General features: G+C 37.9%; 3 protein-coding genes and 1 pseudogene across 7 annotated transcripts; 1 reads left to right on the forward strand and 3 right to left on the reverse strand.

The window, feature by feature from the left end:
- Positions 1-2046: 2046 nt before the first annotated feature.
- Positions 2047-22128, reverse strand: LOC111446539. Of its 2 annotated transcripts, XR_002711090.1 has the most exons (9): positions 21920-22128; positions 21760-21846; positions 21470-21679; positions 21210-21371; positions 21083-21136; positions 20856-21002; positions 20334-20762; positions 4444-4447; positions 2047-2058 (listed from the first exon to the last, which is right to left on the reverse strand). XR_002711090.1 is itself a non-coding variant. In XM_023085390.1 (7 exons), exons 1-7 carry the CDS (start codon positions 22091-22093, stop codon positions 20382-20384), a joined length of 1215 nt encoding a protein of 404 aa, XP_022941158.1. In that variant the 5' UTR covers positions 22094-22128; the 3' UTR covers positions 20305-20381. The 2 variants fall into 2 exon arrangements, 1 of the variants encoding a protein (XP_022941158.1); XM_023085390.1 differs by lacking the exons at positions 2047-2058; positions 4444-4447 and having other exon boundaries at positions 20305-20762.
- LOC111446538 (endo-1,4-beta-xylanase A-like) lies at positions 6183-11858 on the reverse strand. Of its 4 annotated transcripts, none has more exons than XM_023085387.1 (9): positions 11784-11858; positions 10220-10974; positions 10053-10109; positions 9519-9880; positions 9270-9429; positions 8682-9025; positions 8416-8593; positions 7781-8317; positions 6183-7466 (listed from the first exon to the last, which is right to left on the reverse strand). In XM_023085387.1, the coding sequence occupies exons 2-9, from the start codon at positions 10301-10303 to the stop codon at positions 6357-6359; spliced, it is 2832 nt and encodes a 943-aa protein (XP_022941155.1). In that variant the 5' UTR covers positions 10304-10974; positions 11784-11858; the 3' UTR covers positions 6183-6356. The 4 variants fall into 4 exon arrangements, with proteins under 4 accessions (XP_022941155.1, XP_022941157.1, XP_022941156.1 ...); XM_023085389.1 differs by having other exon boundaries at positions 10220-10970; positions 11784-11798; XM_023085388.1 differs by lacking the exon at positions 11784-11858 and adding an exon at positions 11521-11774 and having other exon boundaries at positions 10220-10970.
- On the forward strand, positions 14393-15812 carry LOC111446540 (zinc finger CCCH domain-containing protein 20-like). Its single transcript, XM_023085391.1, has one exon. The coding sequence runs from the start codon at positions 14494-14496 to the stop codon at positions 15517-15519; it is 1026 nt and encodes a 341-aa protein (XP_022941159.1). The 5' UTR covers positions 14393-14493; the 3' UTR covers positions 15520-15812.
- On the reverse strand, positions 15803-17777 carry LOC111446541 (annotated as a pseudogene).
- Positions 22129-22671: the final 543 nt, after the last annotated feature.

Here is a 22671-nt window from a genome sequence, read left to right on the forward strand (position 1 = left end):
AAAAAAAAAAAAAAAAAAAAAAAAAAACCCTAATTGTGAAACGCCGCCGCCACATGGGGTGAGAACTCGCCGGCAAGAAACTCAAATGGGTTGTGCTCCATGATCAAGGAGAGCCCATCTTCTTTTCATAAATGGGTATATGATGAAATTTTCTGAAAAAATTTTGATAAAAAAAAGGGAAAATTGGAAGCTTTTTACAAAAAATCAGATTTTATGTTTTTTTTTTTTTTTTTTTTGTTAGAATTTTAAAATTTTAAATAAAATATTAAGTAATTAAGGAGACTATTATTGATTTGAAACATTTTTTTTTTATAAATTAAAAAAAAACATATCTGATACTTAATTAATTAATTGTTGGAATTACTAAATTGGGTGTTCTTCGAATGAACCAAGACCCTTTTTTTTCCTTTTTATTTTTAGTTTTTATAAATATGACAACCAAAAGTACATTTAATTAAAGCAATTTCTATTTTCATGTCCTGTCATTTGTTTTATTATTTTCCTCGAATAAATAAATTTTCCAACAAGTACATGTCGTTTATAGAATCAATCCTATAATCTTCGCTTTTTCTTCATTATTTATTTATTTCTTGAAATATCTTTTAGCTAAATTTTGCATTGATAAAAGAAAAAAAAAAAACATTCTTCATTCTGAGAATATGATATTTAAATAAATAAAACACATAGTGATTGGATTACTTTTTTAATTAAATAAACTAATATTTCCATTTGATAAAGATTCTGTTTAAAAATAAAAAAATAAAGTTTTTAGTAATATTTATTGGTGATTGTTGTCAACATCATTTCAAAATTTGGGGCATTATCTTTTTGTTAGAAAGTCTTTTTATGAGCAACTTTTTTTTATAACGTCTAAATTTTTATTAAAGAGAAGTATTAGTAAGAATGATGAGTTGTAAGAACATTGATTCATTGTTAAATATTAATTAATCAACTTGGGGTGTATTATTGCTTCACTATGGTTGAATTTTGAAACTAGGAGACGTAGTCAAACCCATAATCCATTAGTATGTTGCCAATATAAAGATTTTGTCTCTCTAATCAAAGTCAACATCCTTTATAGCCCATGTCAGATCAAATGTTAGTCGAAAAAGGGTACAAAATATTTTTATAGTGACGTAGAAATCTAAATCCTAAATCTCTCTCTTGTAGACACGTTTTAAAATTGTAAGACTGATGACTATATGTAACGGGCCAATGCAGATAACATTTGCTAGCGGTGAATTTGAGCTGTGTTACAGACAAAGTCCTAAAATTTGAAGTATGAAAGTCGCCCGTATTGTAAATTGTCATGAAGATGTATTGTCTTAACTCTCTTCTAAATTTATAACATGTTCATAAGACTTGAATCATCCCTATATAAAGGGTTGTCTAAGATGGTTGAGAGTATTGAGTTTGATTGAGTTAAAGTATCATTTTGTATTTGTTGAGTGACATTTAGGAGACACTTCTATTAGAGATTTTGTAGTCTGAGATATACACTTTGATTATTGATATTGATTGCTACATGTGGATGCAAGGATATTGATTGCTACGTGTGAATACAATCAAACTTGCCTCTACTTTTGGTACTACCACCCGCAATAAGCCCGATACTTGAATGCCATTTCCATGTCTCTCCCTCTATCAAAAGCACGATCTCGTAGTTTAGCGATAATTAACACGAAACGATGAGACATGAGGGTGATGCGAGGCTACTTTCCTCCGGCGGCCGCTCCCTGATCGCGGACTGAATCCTTAGCGGCAGCAATTAAAATGATACAAACAGTTAGACAAGTCAATCTCCATTGAGCTGTGGGAGTCTGTTTAGGCTGCGTGTGTGCTCTTTTCGTGGGTAACCAAATTAATGATTAAGCACAATCATGTGGTTTATACCCACATGGATATTTTAATTCAATATACAAAACAAGCCTCATAATTAAAGAAATTATTGAAATATATGGGTAATAAGCATAATATATTGAGGACATTTATATCGGTGTCGTGGTTGAACTAAAAGGGGGGGAAGTTGGCGGAGTGGATATCCATTATAAGGGAGCACTGTAGGCGGTGACCAGAAGGCACGTGCATGGTAAGGGAAGGGGGTAGGGGGCCGACTGCCGAGGAAGGGAAAAGGCAAAGGAAAATGGGTGGGCGTTTGGAGGATTGGATGGGAAGCCCCAGGGAAGTCCCGAAAGTCGCGCGCTAAAAACGGGGCCTGGGCTGCGCTTAGGGTTTGAAGCGTTGGGAAAAGACAAGTCAGGGACTGGTAACTACTACTACTACTACTTCACTCCATGTTTGGGCTGTGCACTGTAGAGCGCAGTGGGTGCGTGCTGTTCCTTCTTCTCTCGCACCTTCCCCATGCTCCTTATTATAATACGTGCTGTACTGATGGTCAATACGCTCCATCCCCAGGTGTTTTTTCCCTTCATTTTTTCCCCATTTCCCAATTGCCTCTACCTTTACCTCTCTCTCTCCTCTGCCACCTCTATCAACCTTCGCTGTAAATTTAACTCTCTTCCTACCTTAATTCACTTCCGGAATTTTTTTTTTTTTTTTCTTCTGTATGTTGTTTTGAGGCTTATGGAACTCTCGAACAGCCTCCCCTTAATTGAAATTCGACTCCTTTCTTTGGAGCTCTCGAACAAAGTACACACTTTAATAACTTTTTGACTACACCTTCGAGGCTCACAATCTTTGTTCGATATTTGAGGATTCTATTGTCATGGTTAAGTTTAGGGCATGACTCTGATACCATGTTAGGAATCACGACTTTCCACAATGGTATGATATTGTCTACTTTGAGCATAAGCTCTCGTGGCTTTGTTTTGGGCTTCCCTAGAAGGCTTCATCCCAATAAAGATGTATCCCTTTACTTGTAAACCCATGATCATTTCCTAAACCAACCAACATCGGACTCACTCCCAACAATTCTCGACAAGAATTGCTCTAAGCAAAACATGCTTAATTATAGAGTTTCTATCGTTGAGCCATTGAAAATAAAGGTGCATATTGTTGATATATATAATAACTTTCAATTGTTTTGAATATTTCTTAGTTATCCTATTCTCAGAATCACTCTCATTTAGATGTGTTCTCCGTTTATTTATGTACTTTCGAAATATTTATAATATTCTATTTCAAATACATCAATTATTTTCATTTAATCACGTGGCCATTACTTAGGTCGTTATTATTAGTTGTTGATTATATGAAAGTATGTAATGGGATAGCAAAACAAAAGTAATGCCTCATGGAATGGTTTGTCATTTGAGTTGAATAGAATAAGACAACGTTTTCACGTCCGGTGAGGTGTTGACCAAGCTGTCGATAATTTACCCTAAAACATCGTATTTTAATTAGTTTTAAAATTCACAATTAAACTTATGTTTATGTGAGCTAACTAAATTCATGAGATATCGTGACATATTATGATGCAGTTGATGGTTCAAAGATTCGTAGTTTAGAATACGAGAAAGAGTTAGATTGGGGGATGGCGTTTGAGTTTGAGGCCTTTCGAGAATCAAATCATGGCGTCTTTTCTTAGAATCATATCATATGAAATGAGCTGTTAGTGTCTCATATGTGTGTCACACCCATACATTTAAGGCTTCAATTTCATGTTTGATATTTGTAGGACATGTTTTAACAGTCTACCAACTCTTTTTGTCGATATTTGGCAACATAACGGCCACCCCTATTTACTGCCCTTATATTCCCTCCAGATATATTACTTTTTCTTTCTTAATCACCAAATTAGAAATTGTCGTATTTGAAGGTATTGATGGGAACCAGACTAGATCCTCTCCATAGATGCTCTTAAAAGGAAAATCACAAATAAGACATTATCGACAAAGAGGTGTGCTAACAAGGGTGCTGACTTTTAAGGGAGTGGATTGTGAGGTCCTACGTCGGTTGAAGAAAAGAATGAAACATTTCTTATAACGGTGTGGAAACCTCTCCTAGGTAGATACTATTTAAGACTCGTGTTGTTTTGTGGGAATGTTAGAAGGAAGTATTGGAGGAGGTGTACGGGAATGTTGGGGCACGCGGGTACGAATCCAAATTTCGAAATCATGATCAAAATGATGGGCATAAGTGATTACAATTAATTCCTTAATTATACCTTTAAACTAATTGCAAAGTAAATTAGGCAGCATAGTTAATTAAGTTAATTGACACAGTAACGTATACGCAATCATTAATTCCTTAATTATTAAACTTTATTGATTATGAAAATAGGTAATGATATGGGATGAAATTCTTTAAATAAAATAGGGTTTAAATATATAAAAGTGAATTATAGAAAAATGTTTTGGAGAAGAATTGAGGCGGGACCCACCAAGTCATAATTCGTCCTTTTGATCAGTTTTATTAATATTTAATATATTTCAATGTCCAAGACTTTCTTATTTATTGTACATTTATATCTAAACGTTTAACCATTCTTTTACAAATAGTATAAGTTTTTTTTAAAAAAATGTCATTTAAAAGGTTTAATGCGATTTTTTTTAATTAATTAATTTATTATTTTTATTTTTTGTTTATGTATAGAATAAAATATTCATGTAACTAAGTATTTGAAGTTGATGCGGTGACATAAGTGCCAAATTTCAAAATATTTAAAATTAACGGAAACGACAAAACTATTTTTGAGTTAAAAAAATAACAAATAATTTATTTAAACATTTAAAGGTGAAAATGGTACAAAAGTGAAAGGGGTTAAAATAATGGCCTCTTAATACTTTATAAATATAATATTGATTCAGAAAAATAATATGGGTCCCTGTGTTTTAAGTTGTATTATATTTGTAATAATATAATAAAAGTAAAGAAAAAAAAAACTGACATATTTATCAACTAGTTTTAAAAAATTTCAATCAGCTTCTATATATGACTAGTCATTAAGATATTATTTTACCAAATATTATAATAATGTTACAAATTTAAAATAAAAATTTACCAAATTACAATGATTAGCAATTATTTTAAAAGTTAAGAGTAATTCCAAAATAATGTAATTTTACTGTAATTTTTTTTACCTTTTAACCCTAAACACAAAAAAGGAAAGAAAATCAAGAACAAACCCAATACAGAATGGGCTTGAAAACGATCGAACTCGAGAGAAAACACAAGTGTCATAGTTTAGAAGTAACGGAAAAGTAAAGGAATTGAGAAGTCTCCTCGTTGACCTCGACCTGAAAGACTATTTCCTCAATAGGCATGCATCTTGCACATCCACGACTTAAAAATCTTTTTCAATACGTACAAATTTAGGGTGGTGTATAAGACTTTTTTTTGTTTGGAAATGAAGGCATGAACCAATTTGAATTTAAAAAGTAAAGAGTATATTTGAATGATAATGGAAATGAAGAGAAAAGTGGCAGTGTGGGTGGTGGTTGTGTCAGTGTTAGGGAAGAGGGGAAGGCGCGCGAGAACACCGCGGGGTCTGTTTCTCCAACACAACAATTACTACTGCTACTGCTACTCCACTCCACCACCACCCCTCTCTTTTATTTCACTTTCTTCTTCACTTTCCAAATCAGCTATCGCGTTAAGTTTCTAAGGGGGATGGATTTTGAAATTCCATTGGAAGAAGGAAACGAAACATTTAGAGTATAAAAACTTCTTCTAACAAAGACGTTTTAAAACCGTGGGACTAAATGCGATAGAGCTGTTAAAATATCCAAACCTAAACCCATCAGTCTCTATCTCTCTTCTTCTTCTTCAACTCCGCCCATCATCCTGGCTCTTACCCACTTGCCATTCAATTACCAATACAAATCAAAACCACCGAACAAATACGTGGTGGGGTCATACACCCATGTGGGGCGTGGGCTCCACCTGAACCAGGTATTTAGGGACAACGATGGGACTCTTTCTGGGTCCCTTTCCTTCACCCTTAATCTTCTTTCTTTACCCTTTCAGATACACAAACAAAGAAACAAACAAAGGAAAGGAAAGGAAAGGAAAGGAACTTACCCACAAACCTTTCTCCCATCACTTTGATTTGATGCTCTTTGGGGCCCTCCCTTTTTACTACTGCCACTTCACAAACGTTACTCTACAATACAAAGGAGCCTCGGATTTATTTCTTTCTATACTCCTCCTGGGCCTATACCTCACTCCGGCCCAATTCTTTTCCTTAATTGGGCCCAGAGTTAAAAACGATTCAACAGGTCTTAAGGATTGTCCATGTCATCATCAGCACAACTTCACAACCAAACCGACAATAGCACACGTGTATTTATCATTTTCATTGGAACTTACAGATTACAAATCACACACACATCATAATTGGGAAACTTTTTATTTTTATAACCCCACATCTTTGGAAATGAAAAGGCAGTGCAGCTTCACAGATCTATAGATATCACCACAGGTGCATCCCCCTTTTCCACCACAAATGTCTTTGTGATCTTCTTAGAGCTGCCATTAACAATCTGCACGTTGTATGTTCCCTGAAACCCTCGAAATTTGAATTCATTTTTCTCATCCATCTGTCCACTTGCATGAGAAAGCCATTCGTGTTTCAGAGAAAGGTATCGTTTGCCAGCTTCGTTGATGTCGCCTTCTGCATTCACTAAATGAGAATTGTCCCGGCTCATGAACAGCTCCCAGAATCCCCATAGCATTATACCTTCTACTGCAGGGTGAGCAAAAGCTTCTCGAAGCATCACTTCCAAATCATTGGCTCTTGTGTGTTCATTGATGGACGACACGTCGAGTTCTGTGAACCAGACTGGAAGGCCAAGAATTCCCATTTTGTCTAAAGCAGAACTAACAACTGGTCCCACTGGACTATCGATATGCCCTTGGATCCCAACTCCTCCCACTGGAGCGCCTTGCTCTTGGAGTTGAAGAATTTGCTGGATGTACTTCTCTGGAGAAGATCTGGTGTCACATCCATCCTCGACGTGATAGTCATTCACGAATAGGAGAGCTGATGGATCGAGTTTGTTAGCGTTCTTGAACATGTCCGCTCGAATATCTTTGCCGAGATGATCTTGATAGAATGATCCGTGCAACATCTCATTGTTGACATCATAGTGCTTGAACTTTCCCTTGTAGCGTGTCAATAGTCCTGTAAGGCGGTTTTGAACGGCAGCCATCATATCATTCTTGTTCAAGGATTGAACCCATTGTTGTACGGTGTCCTGCACTTCCCAGAAGATGCAGTGACCACGAGTCTCTATGTTGTGGCTCTTGCATAAATCCAGTAACTCATCGGCGTCCATATAGTTTAATTTTCCTTGCTGCGACTCTGTCCAATACCACTTGAGCTCATTTCCAAACACAGCCCAGTTAAAATTCTTCACGAAGAATTTGACAAAATCTTCGTTGTCAATGTTTGATCTACTAATACAAGTCCCAAAAGGAAAACTGTTCTGCATTTGTCGGACTTTTATAAACGAGCCACTTGAGCTAGATCCTGAGAACTTGAGGGTGATGTCACGCCTGCGGACCTGCAGTTGTCCAAATTAAAATGATAAAAGCATATTCAGCATTCGCTTGCTTAATGATATGTCAACATAATAGGTTGTTGGAACCAAGAAAAGTTAAGATCATGATGCATAAAACGAAACCTGAAGAATCGAGGAACACTAAAAACTAATATTGCAGATCAAACTATATGACCAATGCATTTACTATATGTTAGGAGGAGCATAATACTTCATGCCAAGAATATTGCACCAAGACGCCAGATTCCATTCTTACGGTATTAAAATTTTATAATTTCTTCCTAATACGTGACAGTGTGTGTGTGTCTAAACTTTACCTTATCTGTCTGTGACCTCAAATATCTTAACCTTGCATGGTGGTCAACAGGGAAAATTTGAAGTCCCGCGACCATTAAGTCGACATTTGGAGAAGGACCTTGTATGTAAACCATAATCTTTGCTGCTTGCTTCTCAATCCTAAAGGAACCCCCAATTTCATGCCATCGAGCATCACTGATCTCGACTTGCCCTCCATTGACCCATTGGTTATCCACTCCAAGTGCAACATTGACATTCTGTGGACCAGTTGCCCCGGAGCCAATCTTTACCCAAGCAGAGACTTGGTATGTTAGAAAGAGTTTCACCTTATCAGTTATCATCTGAGCAGGACCCATCCAAGTCTGCGAGCGATTTGTCACAAGGATGTAGCGGCCACTAAGAGGTTCAGAAGGGCCAAGGGAGTCTCGGGCCATAGGAGGAACGATATGAGGCGACCCCGTTCCAACACTTAGTGTACAACTTCCAAGGGGAAACCATCCATTGGTGCCATTACTTAGATTGCTGTTCTCGATTATGTTGACTCCATAGGCTGGATTCTGCACGATATAAACCAAGAACAATTAGCCTGAAACTCACACATTAATTCAAGTATGGAAATTCCTAAAATTGATTTGCAGTTGTTCATTCAAGCAACCTCAACAATTGGTGGAGGTGAAGGAGGAATCTTTTGTGCATGCTTGACAACAAAACTGTCAATGAGAATATCAACTCCTGAAGGTGGACCTTCAATATAGATGACAACCTTTGACGGGGAAGCATTTAAAAGAAACTTTCCCTGTAATTGTATCCAGTCCTTATCTGTTGCCTTCACACTTCACCAAATCAATCAACTTTCAGTTTCTTCATAAATTGCACAAGTTTATTTGTATCAAGGTGCAAAAGATAAATTGAGAAACTAACTTGGCAATTCCGATGTATTGTTCACGAGAATTTGGTGTTTGCACCCATAAAGTAGCCCGTACATCAGTAGTGGTGATATTGTTGCCAAATACACGAACAACAGCAGCCACATCATAGGCAAGCTTTCGCTGCACCCTTGCTGTGATGTCCTGCTGAATCCCGTTCCAGCTCTGTGTGCGCTCAGTTGCAGAGGCAAAATACTTACCAGACTGTGGAAGAACTTTTCCATTTCCCATTGAATCGTGCAGAGCAATTTTGCATCCTCTTCCAGACCAATTGTTGAGGTTATCATCAAATCTTGGGTTTAGAATAATATTCTCATCGTCAGCATTGGCACTTCCAGCCTTCTCGGATTGATAGTCATGAAGAGAGAGTTAAGTTAAAATCAAACACAGACTCAATTTTTCGCTGATAGAAAAGCAGCAATTTAATTTGAAAGACAACGATCCACATAAGAACCATAGACGTTAAATTCCATTGAAGTTTTGGATACGGAGGGTGATAAGAAAGCTTAGGCAGACAACAGGATTTCTGAATTTGCTTACTCAATTAAGAAGGATGAGGTTAGTTTAAATATGAAGAAATTACCTCCAATTCATTTGGACCAGCACAGGTAATCTTGACTGACCGTATGAGCAAATCAATGCCTGGAGAAGGCCCTTCCAGATAGAATACAACACGGTCTGGCATGGTCGGAAGGGAGAATGTCCCTTCCAACTTCTCCCACTTCTCCTTCGACACAGAAGTTCTGCATGCACTTTTATCTATTAGTTCTTCAACTCCAGTTATTTCCATCTTACGGACAAATATTAGAAATGGGACAATAAAGTCAGTTACCTTCCAATGCACAAATAGCTAGTAGCAGCATCTCCATGTACTAGCTTTAAAGTTGCTAGGACATCAGCAGATCCATGAAGAGATCCTGACACTCCAACATTTGCTGAAACTGAATAAGTAATACCTGGGGAAATCTTGTTGGTGATTTCCTGTTCCAGTCCCTGCCAGCATTCATTCCGATCCGTCACAACAGCATACTTAACACGTGAATTGATGGATGCTTCCTCCTCATAATTTGACTCGGCCAAAGTTGCATTACAGCAATTGGGGTGCCAATGTTGCAGTCCCATTGAGAAGTCATGGTTCAGTAAGATATTAGCAGCACGTGGAGGACTTAGTTTGGCCGAGTTCTCTTCGACAGCCTGTCATAAAAATATGAGAGTAGCGTAGGAAGGAGATCCAGGAAACCATCTAAATAATCAAAACTCTAATAAGAATAAAAGTTCATATATCCCTTTTATCAGAATGATCACTAAAAATGTCAGATTATACAAACAGATCCCGGTATAACAAAATGGTGAAACAAATCAGTACCCCTGAAACATCATTAGCATTGTTCTTCGGGGTGGTTTCCATGGTCACAACAGCACTCTAGCCAAATTCAAATGCAAAACAAATTTTATCAGATAAGAAGGAAACAGTAAAAGACGTCTAATTAGTTAAAAGAGAGAATTTCTTGGAGATAGAAGGCGGACTAGCACCTGAGAAGGCTTGTCACTGTTGGGATTCTGATGATTGAAGTTGGGAGATCGGCTTGTGAAGCAGCAGGCACATGCCTTCCTCATTTATACGAACTAATCAGATTTACAAGTAAATTCTAAGGAAAGCCAAGACATCCAACCAAACAAACAATTTAAGTCTCTGCTCATTAAACAAATGAGCAATTGGCAGCAATTAGCTTCCGTCAAGCAATTCCAATTTGAATACTATCAAAAGGGTTGTCATATTTTGCTTTTTCTTGCAGATTGGAGCAATGCTAGTGCCCCTATATGCTTGAATTAAAATGGAAGCGTTAAGACTGTTCTGTGTTTCCTAATCCACGATAAAAGCCGACCTCTTGCTTTGGTTCTTGGCCTCCTTGATTACCAGAAGAATTGGCTTACAAGATATGTGATAGTACAAACTTCTGGCAATTAGAAGTTAGGTGGTGGGTCATCCAAAAGTTCATATTGGGCACCCAAAAGTTCATATTAGATGAAAAGTGAATCGGGGATGTGACTTCTAAACTCAATTTACCCAGATCCTCATGGTTCACTTGAGAAACAAATAAGATTTGGCTTTCCCTATTTGATGCCCATATCCTCAAGCTGATTGGAGCGTCCATTCCAAACAGAAATCTGTCTTTCAGGACAGAAACCAACAAAGCCTAAATCTGCCCATTCAACTGCTCGATTATGCCTCCACATTTGAGACCAAATTTCAGAGAACATACAACGAGAGCGTACCGCCATCCTTCCTGATGGAAATGAAAATGTAAGTACAATTTCCACATTGGACCAGTTTTGAAAGCACTGCCTCAGAAAAAAACCCAAACGGAAAGTTCATAATGTAATATTAATTTTCAAGAAACAGGCGGCAAATAATCATGGTATTTTCTCACTGAAATTCTCAGTATGCGAACATGAAAGGTCCAACCAAATAAAAGCATATCATAAATGACTCTCAACCATTGCAATAACGCTCACACAGGGAACTTGTATTCAAAATCAATGGGAAGAAAACCTCCAAGTTCAATTGCACTTTCTCTTAGGTGATACGATTTCTTGCCTTGTTCTACAAATTAAAAGCCTAACAGACACCAGAGTGAAACCTGTAAGCTTCCTTCACTAGCATCATCATTTGAAAACACACCAACGATTGAAACCATTGGCTTAGCTTAACAGATAAACATGGAGAAACTTCCATCCAAAAACAATGGCATTCGATAAAATACAAATGGAAACACATGCCAATAAAACATCAATGCAAGGCTCTGCTAATAGAGAATGGAGCAAAAACTGACGATCTAATTAAGCAACCATCAACACATGTTAGACATAAGCAGAAGAGCTCCAGATCACGACAGTCGGATTTGGATACGATTGAAATCAATCTAGATCATAGCAGCTTAGAAACACTGAATTGAAATATCAATGAACTAATAATAGCTTTGAAAGGTCGAAATTCTAGAACTGGATCGATAATGTCCCAAAGCAAAGCGACATTTCCCGCAGAAACGAAGAAGAGAGACGGGTTGAGGTTCGCAGAGTGTGCGACTGAGAATACCTGAAAACGAAGAGAATCTGAGGAGGTTGAAGAAAAACCCTTCCAGAAGCAACTTCCTCTTCCTCCGATACCCGCCAACTTTTGTTATTTTGTATTTACAGACAAAATAATAATAATAATAAAAAATAAAAAAAAAGGTTTGTAAATAATATTTAAAATTCTTTAAATTATCATTTATTGAAATTTATTATTCCTTCGTCCATATAATTTTTAATCATTAGTTCGAGAGGAAAACAAAAGAAACCTTTCCCTAGCAAACTGGTTTTAAAGTCTTGGGAGGAAAAGTCTAAAGAGGACAATATCGGCTAGCGGTGGATCTGGGTCGCTACAAATGGTATCAGAGCCAGACACCGAACAATGTGCCAACCTTCTCGCTATTTCCCAAAAGGGGTAGACACGAGGCAGTGTGCTAGTAAAGACGCTGGGCCTCAAAGGGGGGTGGATTTGGTGGCGGTCTCACATCGATTAGAGAAAGGAACGAGTGCTAGAGAGGACGTTAGACCTCGAATGGGGGTGAATTGTGATGTCCCACATTGGTTGGGGAAACCTTTCTGTAGAAACGCATTTTAAAGCCTGAGGGGAAGCCCGAAAGAAAAAATCCAAAAAAGATAATATCATCTGGGTCGTTACAACCGTATACACGAAATTGAAAAATATATAAATAAAAGTTGTATTTATAATAATATCAAAGAGAAAAACAGAGATTTAAAAATTAAAATTGTTAAACGTAAAATTACATGGCTACCCTTATTGATATTACCAACGGCCCAAACCCGGATTCAGGCCCAACCCATTAAAAAATTAAAAACTAATTAGTCTTACATAAAATTTAAATTCTGTCTTTTAATTCTAAATAAAAAATTAAAAAATGTAACCATTTATACTATTTAGTAGTTGAAACATTAAATAGACCCAAGTGTGTGTTCTTATTTCTTTTATTTATTTTCATAAATTAGTGTTTATTAAAAAAATATTACAAAATATAATTTAAAGATTCTAGACAATAAAATATAAATACCACTTTAACCTATAATTATAAGACATAGTTTTATTAAATTTTATTTTATAAATATAAATATATCGTTCTTATCTTTAAATTATAAAAAATATAGATAAAATGGTGGGTCCCCCAACTTTATTAAAAAAAATTATGTAACTATGGGTTTGAAAAGGGTAACGCATGTGGTTGATTTTGCTTGTGATTACAATGGGCCAAAATCATTCGGATTTGGAACCCAACTCCACTAATATCCAAATTAATTGTTAATTTATGATTTTAATTAATCTAATAAAGTTATTTAAGGGCTTTTTAGTATAATGAGCTTTGTTATACTCTTTTATTGCATACAATTGCGACTTTAATATATTTTTTAAAAAAATTAAGAAAGATGATTATTTAATTATTTTAGGAAAACAGTAAAATAACTATTATTTATAATAATCTATAATTAAATTGTGATGTCCCACTAGTTGGGAAGAGAACAAACCACCATTTATAAGGGCGTGAAAACTTTTTCCTAATAAACTCGTTTTAAAGCTTTGAGTAGAAGTCCGAAAGAAAAAGCTCAAAGAAGACAATATCTACTAGCGGTGGATCTGAGTTGTTACAAATGGTATCAGAGCCAGACACTGAACGATGTGTCAATCTTCTCGCTGTTCCTCGAAGAGGGTAGATACGAGACGGTGTGCCAGTAAAGACGCTGGGCCCCAAAGGGGGTGGATTTGGGAGTGGTCTCACATCGATTGGAGGAAGGAAAGAGTGCCAGCGAGGACGCTGGGCCTTAAAGGGGGGTGGATTGTGATGTCCCACATTGGTTGGGGAGGAGAACAAACCACCATTTATAAGGGTGTGGAAACCTTCCCCTAGTAGACGCGTTTTAAAGCCTTGAGGGGAAGCCCGAAAAGAAAAAGTCCAAAAAAGATAATATCTACTAGCGGTGGATCTCGATCCTTACCTACCTTGCTCATAAGGTGGAACTGAACGGCTGAAGGAGATAACCAAGTCGTAGTAATCTTCTAATAAATCGTACTTAAAAAATTAATTATTTTATAATATATTATATATAATAATGTATTAACAGCAGCAATATTATTGCAGATGTGGGAACCGCCACTAGAACAAGTAAAATAAAATTAAAAAGAAAAAAAGACAGGGATTGTTACAAAGCCACAAGTAGTGCCACGTATACACATGGATAGTCATGGAATGTTAAAGGCATCGCTACGTCACTCTCAACTCCAGGCCCTATCAGCCACGTGGATAAATGTGAAACTCCAACCTGTGTCACTGCGACACGAGTTGGATTGACCGTACAACCATATCTGTCCACCTGGCAGCTGATATTCTGAGTGGGACCCATGAGATAGAATTTACTGTTTTTGTCTTTATTAAAAAAGATCCATTTAGTCGTGTGTGCATGCGTAGTGATTACTGATTAATTATTAATCGCTAAAAATTTGATTAATTATTGCTAATTAAACTTGGTTATTTGTTAATTATATTTACCTAACCTTCTTTATTCCTTATTTATTTAGAATAAATCAGCGGGACTGTTTTAAAACGGTGGGGTTAGTATTTGCAGTTTTAAGTTAACCCAACTCTTACCAACCCGGTAACCCACTTACGGTTAAAAATTTGGTCTCTCTTTTCATCGGTTTATATGTTCGTAGCCGATCCTTTCTCTTCATTCACAGAGTCGGCTGAAACACGATGATCCGCGGACAATATAGATTCAATCATACAATTCAACTCCCCTCCAGGGACCCACTTGAAGACCATCAAATGACCGGAATTTCCTCGCCGGTCTTCATCGGCGCCGGTGTTGACTTCTCTTCTGCCATTCACCGTTACCTTCCCTCTGCGGCTGATTCTGACGAAGTGGACGCGGCGGACTCGCCGGTTGATGGTTTTTCCTGTGACGATTTTCGGATGTTTGAGTTCAAAATTCGGAGATGCCCACGTGGTCGGTCGCATGATTGGACGGAGTGTCCGTATGCCCATCCCGGCGAGAAGGCTCGCCGGAGAGATCCGAGGAAGTATCAATATTCCGGCACGGCTTGTCCGGAATTTCGGAAAGGGAATTGCAAGAAAGGGGATTCTTGCGAACTTGCTCATGGGATTTTCGAATGTTGGCTCCATCCCGCTCGGTATCGGACTCACCCCTGTAAGGATGGATTGGCCTGCCGCCGCCGTGTCTGTTTTTTCGCCCACACGACAGGGCAGCTTCGGGTTCTGTCACAGCAGAGCCCGAGAACTCCGGTTTCGGGCGACTCACTCGCATTCGATTCCTATTTCGCCCATGGGTCATTTCTGACCTCACCCACTTCAATTCTATCAACGCCGCCGGTCTCCTCGCCGTCCGATTCGCCTCCTATGTCGCCGAATTGCCCCCGACTCGGCGGCGGGTCGTTTAATTCGATGAATGGGCTCGTTTTGTCCATGCGTAACCTTCAAATGGGGGAAATGAAAGCAACCCCTCAATGGGGGGTTCAAAAGGGACAAAATTTGCATTCTCCCTCCGGCTCTGGTTTCTACAGCTCACCGTCGACTCCGACCACCGGGAATTACGAATTATGGGGGAAGAATTATGAAGAAGAACCTCCAATGGAAAGAGTGGAATCTGGGAGAGACCTGAGAGCTAAAATGTATGCGAAACTCAGCAAAGACAACTCAGTGGCGCAGCCATTGACACCCGATGTCGACTGGGTCTCGGAGCTACTGATGTGGACAGGGTGAATTCCATCCGTTGGATTCAAAATCGGTGGCCTTTTTGGTGGATTTCTGCAATTTTCAGCGTTTTAAAGGGTTTCTTTTTCTTAATGAACAGAGATAAACAAATTACTCTGTTTTCGTTGTACATAAGAATACGGGCTTTTGATTTGATTTTGCAGGGCTGCTGAAGTCGGTACATAAGAAGACTGCCGGTCGCCGGTTTCCTGTTGCCGGCTGCCGGTTGCCGGCTGGGCATTTGATTTAATTTTCAATTGTTATTTTGTAAATAATGTTTTCGGACCAATGATAAATTTATTTTGTTGCCTTTCAATTTATTAGCAAAAGAAAATTTCCCCATTATTAACCCACGAGAAGCCTAAATGATATCAATGGCAGTCACGGCTGCGACCAGGACCGCCATAGTAGAAGATAGGTTCACTAATGTAAGTTTCTTGAAAATTATCAACAGAGTAACAAGTAGGTTCATCGGCCCATGTTCCGACTCTCTCTCGATACTTCAATTGCAGCGAATAGTCCACAATCCTCGGCATGCTCACATAGCTAGCGTAGTAGGCGTGCGCCCCTGCATAATCTCCACTCCCCATGGCCGTCCCCGTGTGCGGCACTTTCTTTAATTCTGAGCTGAACACTTCTCCGCCCCATTCCACCAGCGTCGCGCTGTGGCTCAAGTATCCGAATAGCGTCGGCGGCCAATACCCCACTGGCTGATTTTGTACCTTTAGCCACCAGTTGCCTGATTGAAGATCCTGAATGTATTAACGTTAACAATCCGTTATGACTCCCTTACGATATTTTCCACTTTGAGCCTAAACTCTCGTAACTTCATAACAATCCTTAACATAATACACGTACCATCATTACTCTTTGGTTGGATATAAAATTAGATACCTGGAAGATACCAACGGCGATAATGAACTGTTGTCCACCTGAAATTGACGACATGGGTTCGATGGTTCCACCAAGTCCCACCATAGGGTTTGTTTGGACAAACCCACTACAAGTTAAATCAAAGCACCCTGTCGACTTGTAGGAGTCCACCTAACCATTTTTCCAAGTTAGATACTCAAAATTTTTCGATGCTCTTAGAAGTGAAAATTCTCAATCTTACTGTCCAATATATGTTGAGTCGAGTTCTTGTATCTCCATATAGCCTCGGATTTACCTGTAACAACAATAACAAATTAAAACATATATTAACTAAGTGCATTCAATTGCTATAAGTTTAAAAAAAAAAAAAAAAAAAAAAAACGAACCGTCCAGCCAACTTCTACGCTATCAAAACTTTCAGAAGGCCCATTTTTCAACCAAAGTTTTGAAGCTGAGAAGTCATTTGGCAAATCAACTCTAGGGTTCCAAACATTAATTTCTCCCGTCGCGCCAATGTAGTTGTACCCTAGTGTAACCAAAATTGCTGTCTGGTTCATATTTAATACCAAATTATAAAACAATTGAACTTTAATTTCGAAACCCAAAACAAAAATATGTTTAGGGAAGGTTTTGCTCACAGAACGATTGACTTCCGCCCCTAAGTTTGGAACCTCCAATAGGAAATTTCTTCCCAAAGTTTTTGAAAGAATTGGCTCTTAGTAAGTCTTCTTTAATAACCCTACGAATTGGAATAGTTCCTTTGGGACACACCTCCCACTTTTTTGCCATACTTGAAATAGATTGGATCGAAACGACTCGTTTTGGGCCGTTGCCATCTTCTGATCGACAGCCCAATTGGGTTTCATCTGCATGCATATACGCAAACATCGATTAAAAAATGTTAAAATCATTAGAAACCACGAATTTCCACAATACTATGATATTGTCCACTTTAAACATAACCGTTATGGTTCTATTTTCGGTTTACCTCAAAACACCTCGTAACTTACTTATAAACAATAATTCGATCAAATATATAAACCTGAATGGTGTGGTTCTTTAGAGCCGGATGGTCAAAAGCAGGCTGCTTGTAAATGTCAACGCAATCGATAATATCTCCATCTTTACTCTGCATGATTCCCATGCAAAATTATACGTAAAAAAAAGCATTAAAAAATTTTTAAAAACGCAATGAAAAGAAAGATGTTACGTAGATGGTGTGGAGGGCAGGCTTATTAAGAAGCTTTAACTTCTTGTGAATCTGTCGAGATAATTGTTGAGACTTATTCATCTCTGGAATGGCTGCACGAGCTTGGAGAATGGCAGCAGCAATGGCCAAAGCCACCATTGCCGACAGCTTCCCTTCATGTTCTGTGTTCCTCATTTTTCCCGAAACAAACCCAACACAAAAAAGTTATGATTTTTCCTTGTTTTCTTCAAATATTTATGTGATTTTTTTTGTTAATCTATTTGGAAGTTAATAAATTTTTAAATTGAGAATAAGGTAAAAATTGGTGAGAAATGGCAGAAGGGGAAGCTTTGCTGTTCTAACCAATAATAGTTTCATATTTTAATTGTAACAAATAAAATGTGATTTTGACAAAATTACTAAATTACCCCTACCAAATTTCCATATTATAAAAAATATTTAAGCTAGAATATTGGATAACCATGAATTAAATGCATCTATTAAAATATTCTAAATTTGTATATGTTTTACTCAAATATTATAAAGAAATAAAACTTTTAAGTAGCTTCTTGTACAACTTCTCTAGAACGGAAACAAAGTTAAAAGCTTAAATAATATCAATGGTAGTCACGATTGCGACCAGGGCCACCGTAGAAGAAGACAGGCTCAGTAGTGTAGGTTTATTGATAATTATCAGCAGAGTAACAAGAACGCTCATCAGTCCAAGTTCCGACTCTCTTTGGATACTTCAATTGCAGCGAATTGTCCACGATCCTTGGCTGCTTCACATAGCTAGCGTGCTTGTATTGCCTCCCTGGATAATCTCCACTCCCCCATGGCCGTCCCTGTGTGTGGCACCTTCTTTACGTTTGAGTTGAACACTTCACCGCCCCATTCCACCAGCGCAGCGTAGATATCCGAATAGCGTCAAACAAATATGTTGTATGATTGAAGATATTTAGCAATGTTTTGCATGTGTACCATATTTGACCATATATTATATGGGTACCATATTTGACCACATGTGTGTGTTCCATTACATAGTATCATATTATTATATCTATTTATTATTTTTTTCTCTATCATTGGTAATTTATATGATGATTATAAAGAGAGAATTTCACCAACATTTAGCTGTGTGGTTTTAGCAAATATATTCCGGTTGAGTAATTCATGGAGAAGGAGAGAAGACTCCATATGAAATTAGATACCTGAAACATACCGCCAGAGATAATGAACTGTTGTCCACTTCTGGTTGATATGGGATCAATGACAGCACCCAGTACTACTTTGGGGTTCGTTTGAACAAACCCACGACAAGTTAAATCAAAGCATTCCGTTGATTTGTATGAATCCACCTAACCATTTTTCCATTCAAAATTTTTCAATATTCTCTCATGAGTTCTTATAATTGAAGACTCTCGATTTTACAATCCAATGTACGCGGAGTTGAGTTTTTGTATCTCCATATAGCCTCCAATTTACCTGTAACAACAAAAATAAATTAAAATTAAATGTTAAAACATGTACTAATTAAGTTTACATTATAGTAGTAATAAAACGAACCATCAAGCCAGCTTCTACGCTTTCAAATTTTTCAAACGGCCCATTTTTCAACCAAATTCTTGAAGTCGTAAAGTCATTTGGCAAATCAACTTTAGGGTTCCAGGTATTAGCAACAAATTAATCAACTAAACTTTAATTTTGAAACCCAAATAAAAAATATGTTTGTGGAAGGTTTTGCCGGAACTTCCATAAAAAAAAATTCTTTCCAAAGCTATCGAGAGAATTGACTCTGAGTAAGTCTTGTTCACGAACTCTGCGAATTGGAATGGTTTCTTTGGGACATCTCCCACTTCTTTGCCATACTTGAAACGCCTCGTTTTGCTCGCTCAACCGACATCTTCCAATCGACGCCCCAATCGGGTTCCATCTATATGCATATATGCAAGCATTGGTTAAGAGTGTAAAGAATATGATTTGATAAACATGAAGAACTGAACCTGAATGGTATGATTCTTTAGAGCCGGATGGTCAAATTTCCATGCAATATTATACGTGAAAAACCGATCAAAAAGGCATTAAATTGTTTTCAAATATTTAAAAGAAGGCGATGTTACGTAGATGGGTGCTTTGGAATCTGCACAGATAATTGTCGAGAATTATTCATCTCCGGAATGGCGGCATGAGCTTCGAGAATGGCAGCAGCAATTGCCAAAGCCACCATTGCCGACAGCTTCCCTTCTTGTTCTGTGTTCCTCATTTTCCCCGAAACAAACCCAACACAAAAGTTATGATTTTTCTTTAATTAATTACGAAAATTTGTACTAAAATAGAAAATATCTAATAAAAAAATATTTATTAGAAGTAAGCACAATGGTTTAACATTTACAAGTTTCCCCAGCCCCTGACGTCCAAAATTACGAGGGACGCAGTGTGTGAGATCCCATATCGGTTGAAGAAAAGAACTAAACAACTCGACTTTGTATTGAAATCTTCATCCGTTCAAACACAAACACTACAATTAGTGGCTCATAATTATGAGACCGAGAAATTGCTTAAAGAGATTGTCACAATGTGTTTGATAATTTTTAGGTTGAATTATGTGTTTAGTAAATAAGTTCTCAAATTTATATTTAAAGCTCACATAATGGAAATTTAGAGATGTATTAGACAATTTTTAAAGTAACTTACAAAAAAAGGATAGAGGATATATTAAGGAAACACATTACAAAAAGGATAGAGGATATATTAAGGAAACACATTGAAGGGACAACTTTTTCCACGCTATTAAATGATTTTGATGGTATCAATGGCAGTCACGGCTGCGTCCAGGACCGCCATAGAAGAAAACAGGTTCAGTTGGGATTGTACTTCGATAATTATCAACAGAGTAGCAAGAATACTCATCAACCCAAGTTCCAACTCTCACCGGATACTTCAACTGTAGCGAATAGTCCACGATCCTTGGCTGCCTCACAAAGCTAGCGTACTTGTAATGCTCCCCTGCATAGTCTCCGCTCCCCATGCCCGTCCCCGTGTGTGGCACTTTCTTTATGTTTGAGCTAAACACCTCCCCGCCCCATTCCACCAGTGTCGCGCTGTTGCGCAAGTATCCAAATAGCGTCGGCGGCCAATACCCCACTGGTTGCCCTTGCATTTTCAGCCACCAGTTGCTTGACTGAGGATCCTGCATCAATTAATATTAACACGCATCCATATATATACCTACTATGATTAAATAATCATGGAGAAGGAGTAGGTTGCATGTAAAATTAGTTACCTGAAAGATACCGACCGTGATAATGAACTGTTGTCCACCTCTGGTCGACAATGGGTCAATGACTGCACCAAGCACCACTTTCGGGTTCGTTTGGACAAACCCACTGCAAGTCAAGTCAAAGCACCCTTTCGATTGGTAGGAGTCCACCTAACCATTTTTCCATGTTAGATACAAATTATACTCAAATTTCTCTCACCGCTCTGATAAATGAAAATCCTCGATCTTACTGTCCAATGTACACTAAGACGAGTTTTCGTATCTCCATACAACCTTGGATTAACCTATAACAACAGGAACAAATTAAAACTCATCAAGTCCTTAAAATTGTTTTCCCAAAAAAGACAAAAAATGTACCATCCAGCCGGCTTCTACGCTTTCAAATCTTTCCGAAGGCCCATTTTTCAACCAAATTCTTGAAGCTGTGAAATCACTCGGCAAATCAACTTTAGGGTTCCAAACATTAAGCTGTCCTGAAGCGCCAATGTAATTGAAGCCGGCCGTATACAGGATCGCCGTCTGGTCATATTCAACACCAAATTATAACACAATTAGCTCAACTAAACTTTAATTTTGAAACCCAAAACAAAAATATGTTTATGGAAGGTTTTGCTTACCGAACGATTGACTTCTTTCCCGAGTTTGGAGCTTTCATAAGGAAATTTCTTTCCAAAGCTATCAAGAGAATTGGCTCTTAATAAGTCTTGTTCACGAACTCTGCGAATTGGAATGGTTCCATTGGGACAACTCCCACTTCTTTGCCATACCTGAAAGGCCTCGTTATGCTCGGTCGACATCTTCCAATCGACGCCCCAATCGGGTTCCATCTATATGAAGCATTGGTTAAGAGCGTAAAGAATATGATTAGGCATACACATAATGATTTGATTAACACGAAGAAATGAACCTGAATGGTGTGGTTCTTTAGAGCGGGATGGTCAAAAGCAGGCTGCTTGTAAATGTCAACACAATCGATGATATCTCCATCTTTAGTCTGCATAATTCCCATGCAAAATTATACGTGAAAAAAAAAACATTAAAAAACGCAGTGAAAAGAAAGATGTTACGTAGATGGTGTGGAGGGCAGGCTTATTAAGAAGCTTTAACTTCTTGTGAATCTGTCGAGATAATTGTTGAGACTTATTCATCTCTGGAATGGCTGCACGAGCTTGGAGAATGGCAGCAGCAATGGCGAAAGCCACCATTGCCAAGAGCTTCCCTTCATGATATGTGTTCCTCATTTTCTCCGAAGGAACCCAATACAAAAGTTGATTTTTAGTTGTTTTCTTGGGTTGAGGATGACAATGGAGAATTCTAATATTTATACCACTTTTTGTTCTTCCGTTAAATAAGGTAAATTTGGTTTTGGAATGGCAGGAGAGGAAATGGCACCACGAATTTTTAACCGCCTTGTTTACTGTTGTAACAATTTTTTACTTGGGCAGGACAACAAGTCGATGAGATAGACATATTGGGCCCAACTATTGGCCCGACATATTGGGCCTTGGACTTCAAATGTGTTTGCTTTACTGGGGCTAAGCCAGGTAGACATATTGGGCCCGACATATTGGGCCTTGGACTTCAAATGTGTTTGCTTTACTGGGGCTAAGCCAGGTAAACATATTGGGCCCGACATATTGGGCCATGGACTTCAAATGTGTTTGCTTTACTGGGGCTAAGCCAGGTAGACATATTGGGCCCAACTATTGGCCCGACATATTGGAGGTTGGGAAAAAAGCAACAACGTTGTTTTTATAGGCCTGGTCGCCGATATGCATATTTAGGACTACATGAAGTGGGTCCATTTATCTTCACGTAT

The sequence above is a fragment of the Cucurbita moschata genome, unplaced genomic scaffold (assembly GCF_002738365.1).
Source record: "Cucurbita moschata cultivar Rifu unplaced genomic scaffold, Cmos_1.0 Cmo_Scf00008, whole genome shotgun sequence".
Classification (NCBI taxonomy): domain Eukaryota; kingdom Viridiplantae; phylum Streptophyta; class Magnoliopsida; order Cucurbitales; family Cucurbitaceae; genus Cucurbita; species Cucurbita moschata.

What these genes read in the sequence shown, in the direction of transcription:
- LOC111446538 (XM_023085387.1), bottom strand. Translation starts at nt 10,303, where the DNA reads ATGAGGAAGGCATGTGCCTGCTGCTTCACAAGCCGATCTCCCAACTTC. An exon ending in AGCTATTTGTGCATTGGAAG is followed by an intron (nt 9,430 to 9,518) that starts GTAACTGACTTT and finishes AAGTGCATGCAG; the next exon opens with AACTTCTGTGTCGAAGGAGA. An exon ending in CAATACATCGGAATTGCCAA is followed by an intron (nt 8,594 to 8,681) that starts GTTAGTTTCTCA and finishes GATTTGGTGAAG; the next exon opens with TGTGAAGGCAACAGATAAGG.
- LOC111446540 (XM_023085391.1), top strand. Translation starts at nt 14,494, where the DNA reads ATGATCCGCGGACAATATAGATTCAATCATACAATTCAACTCCCCTCC.
- LOC111446539 (XM_023085390.1), bottom strand. Translation starts at nt 22,093, where the DNA reads ATGAGGAACACATATCATGAAGGGAAGCTCTTGGCAATGGTGGCTTTC. An exon ending in GGAAAGAAGTCAATCGTTCG is followed by an intron (nt 21,372 to 21,469) that starts GTAAGCAAAACC and finishes GAATATGACCAG; the next exon opens with ACGGCGATCCTGTATACGGC. An exon ending in TCACGGTCGGTATCTTTCAG is followed by an intron (nt 20,763 to 20,855) that starts GTAACTAATTTT and finishes TAATTGATGCAG; the next exon opens with GATCCTCAGTCAAGCAACTG.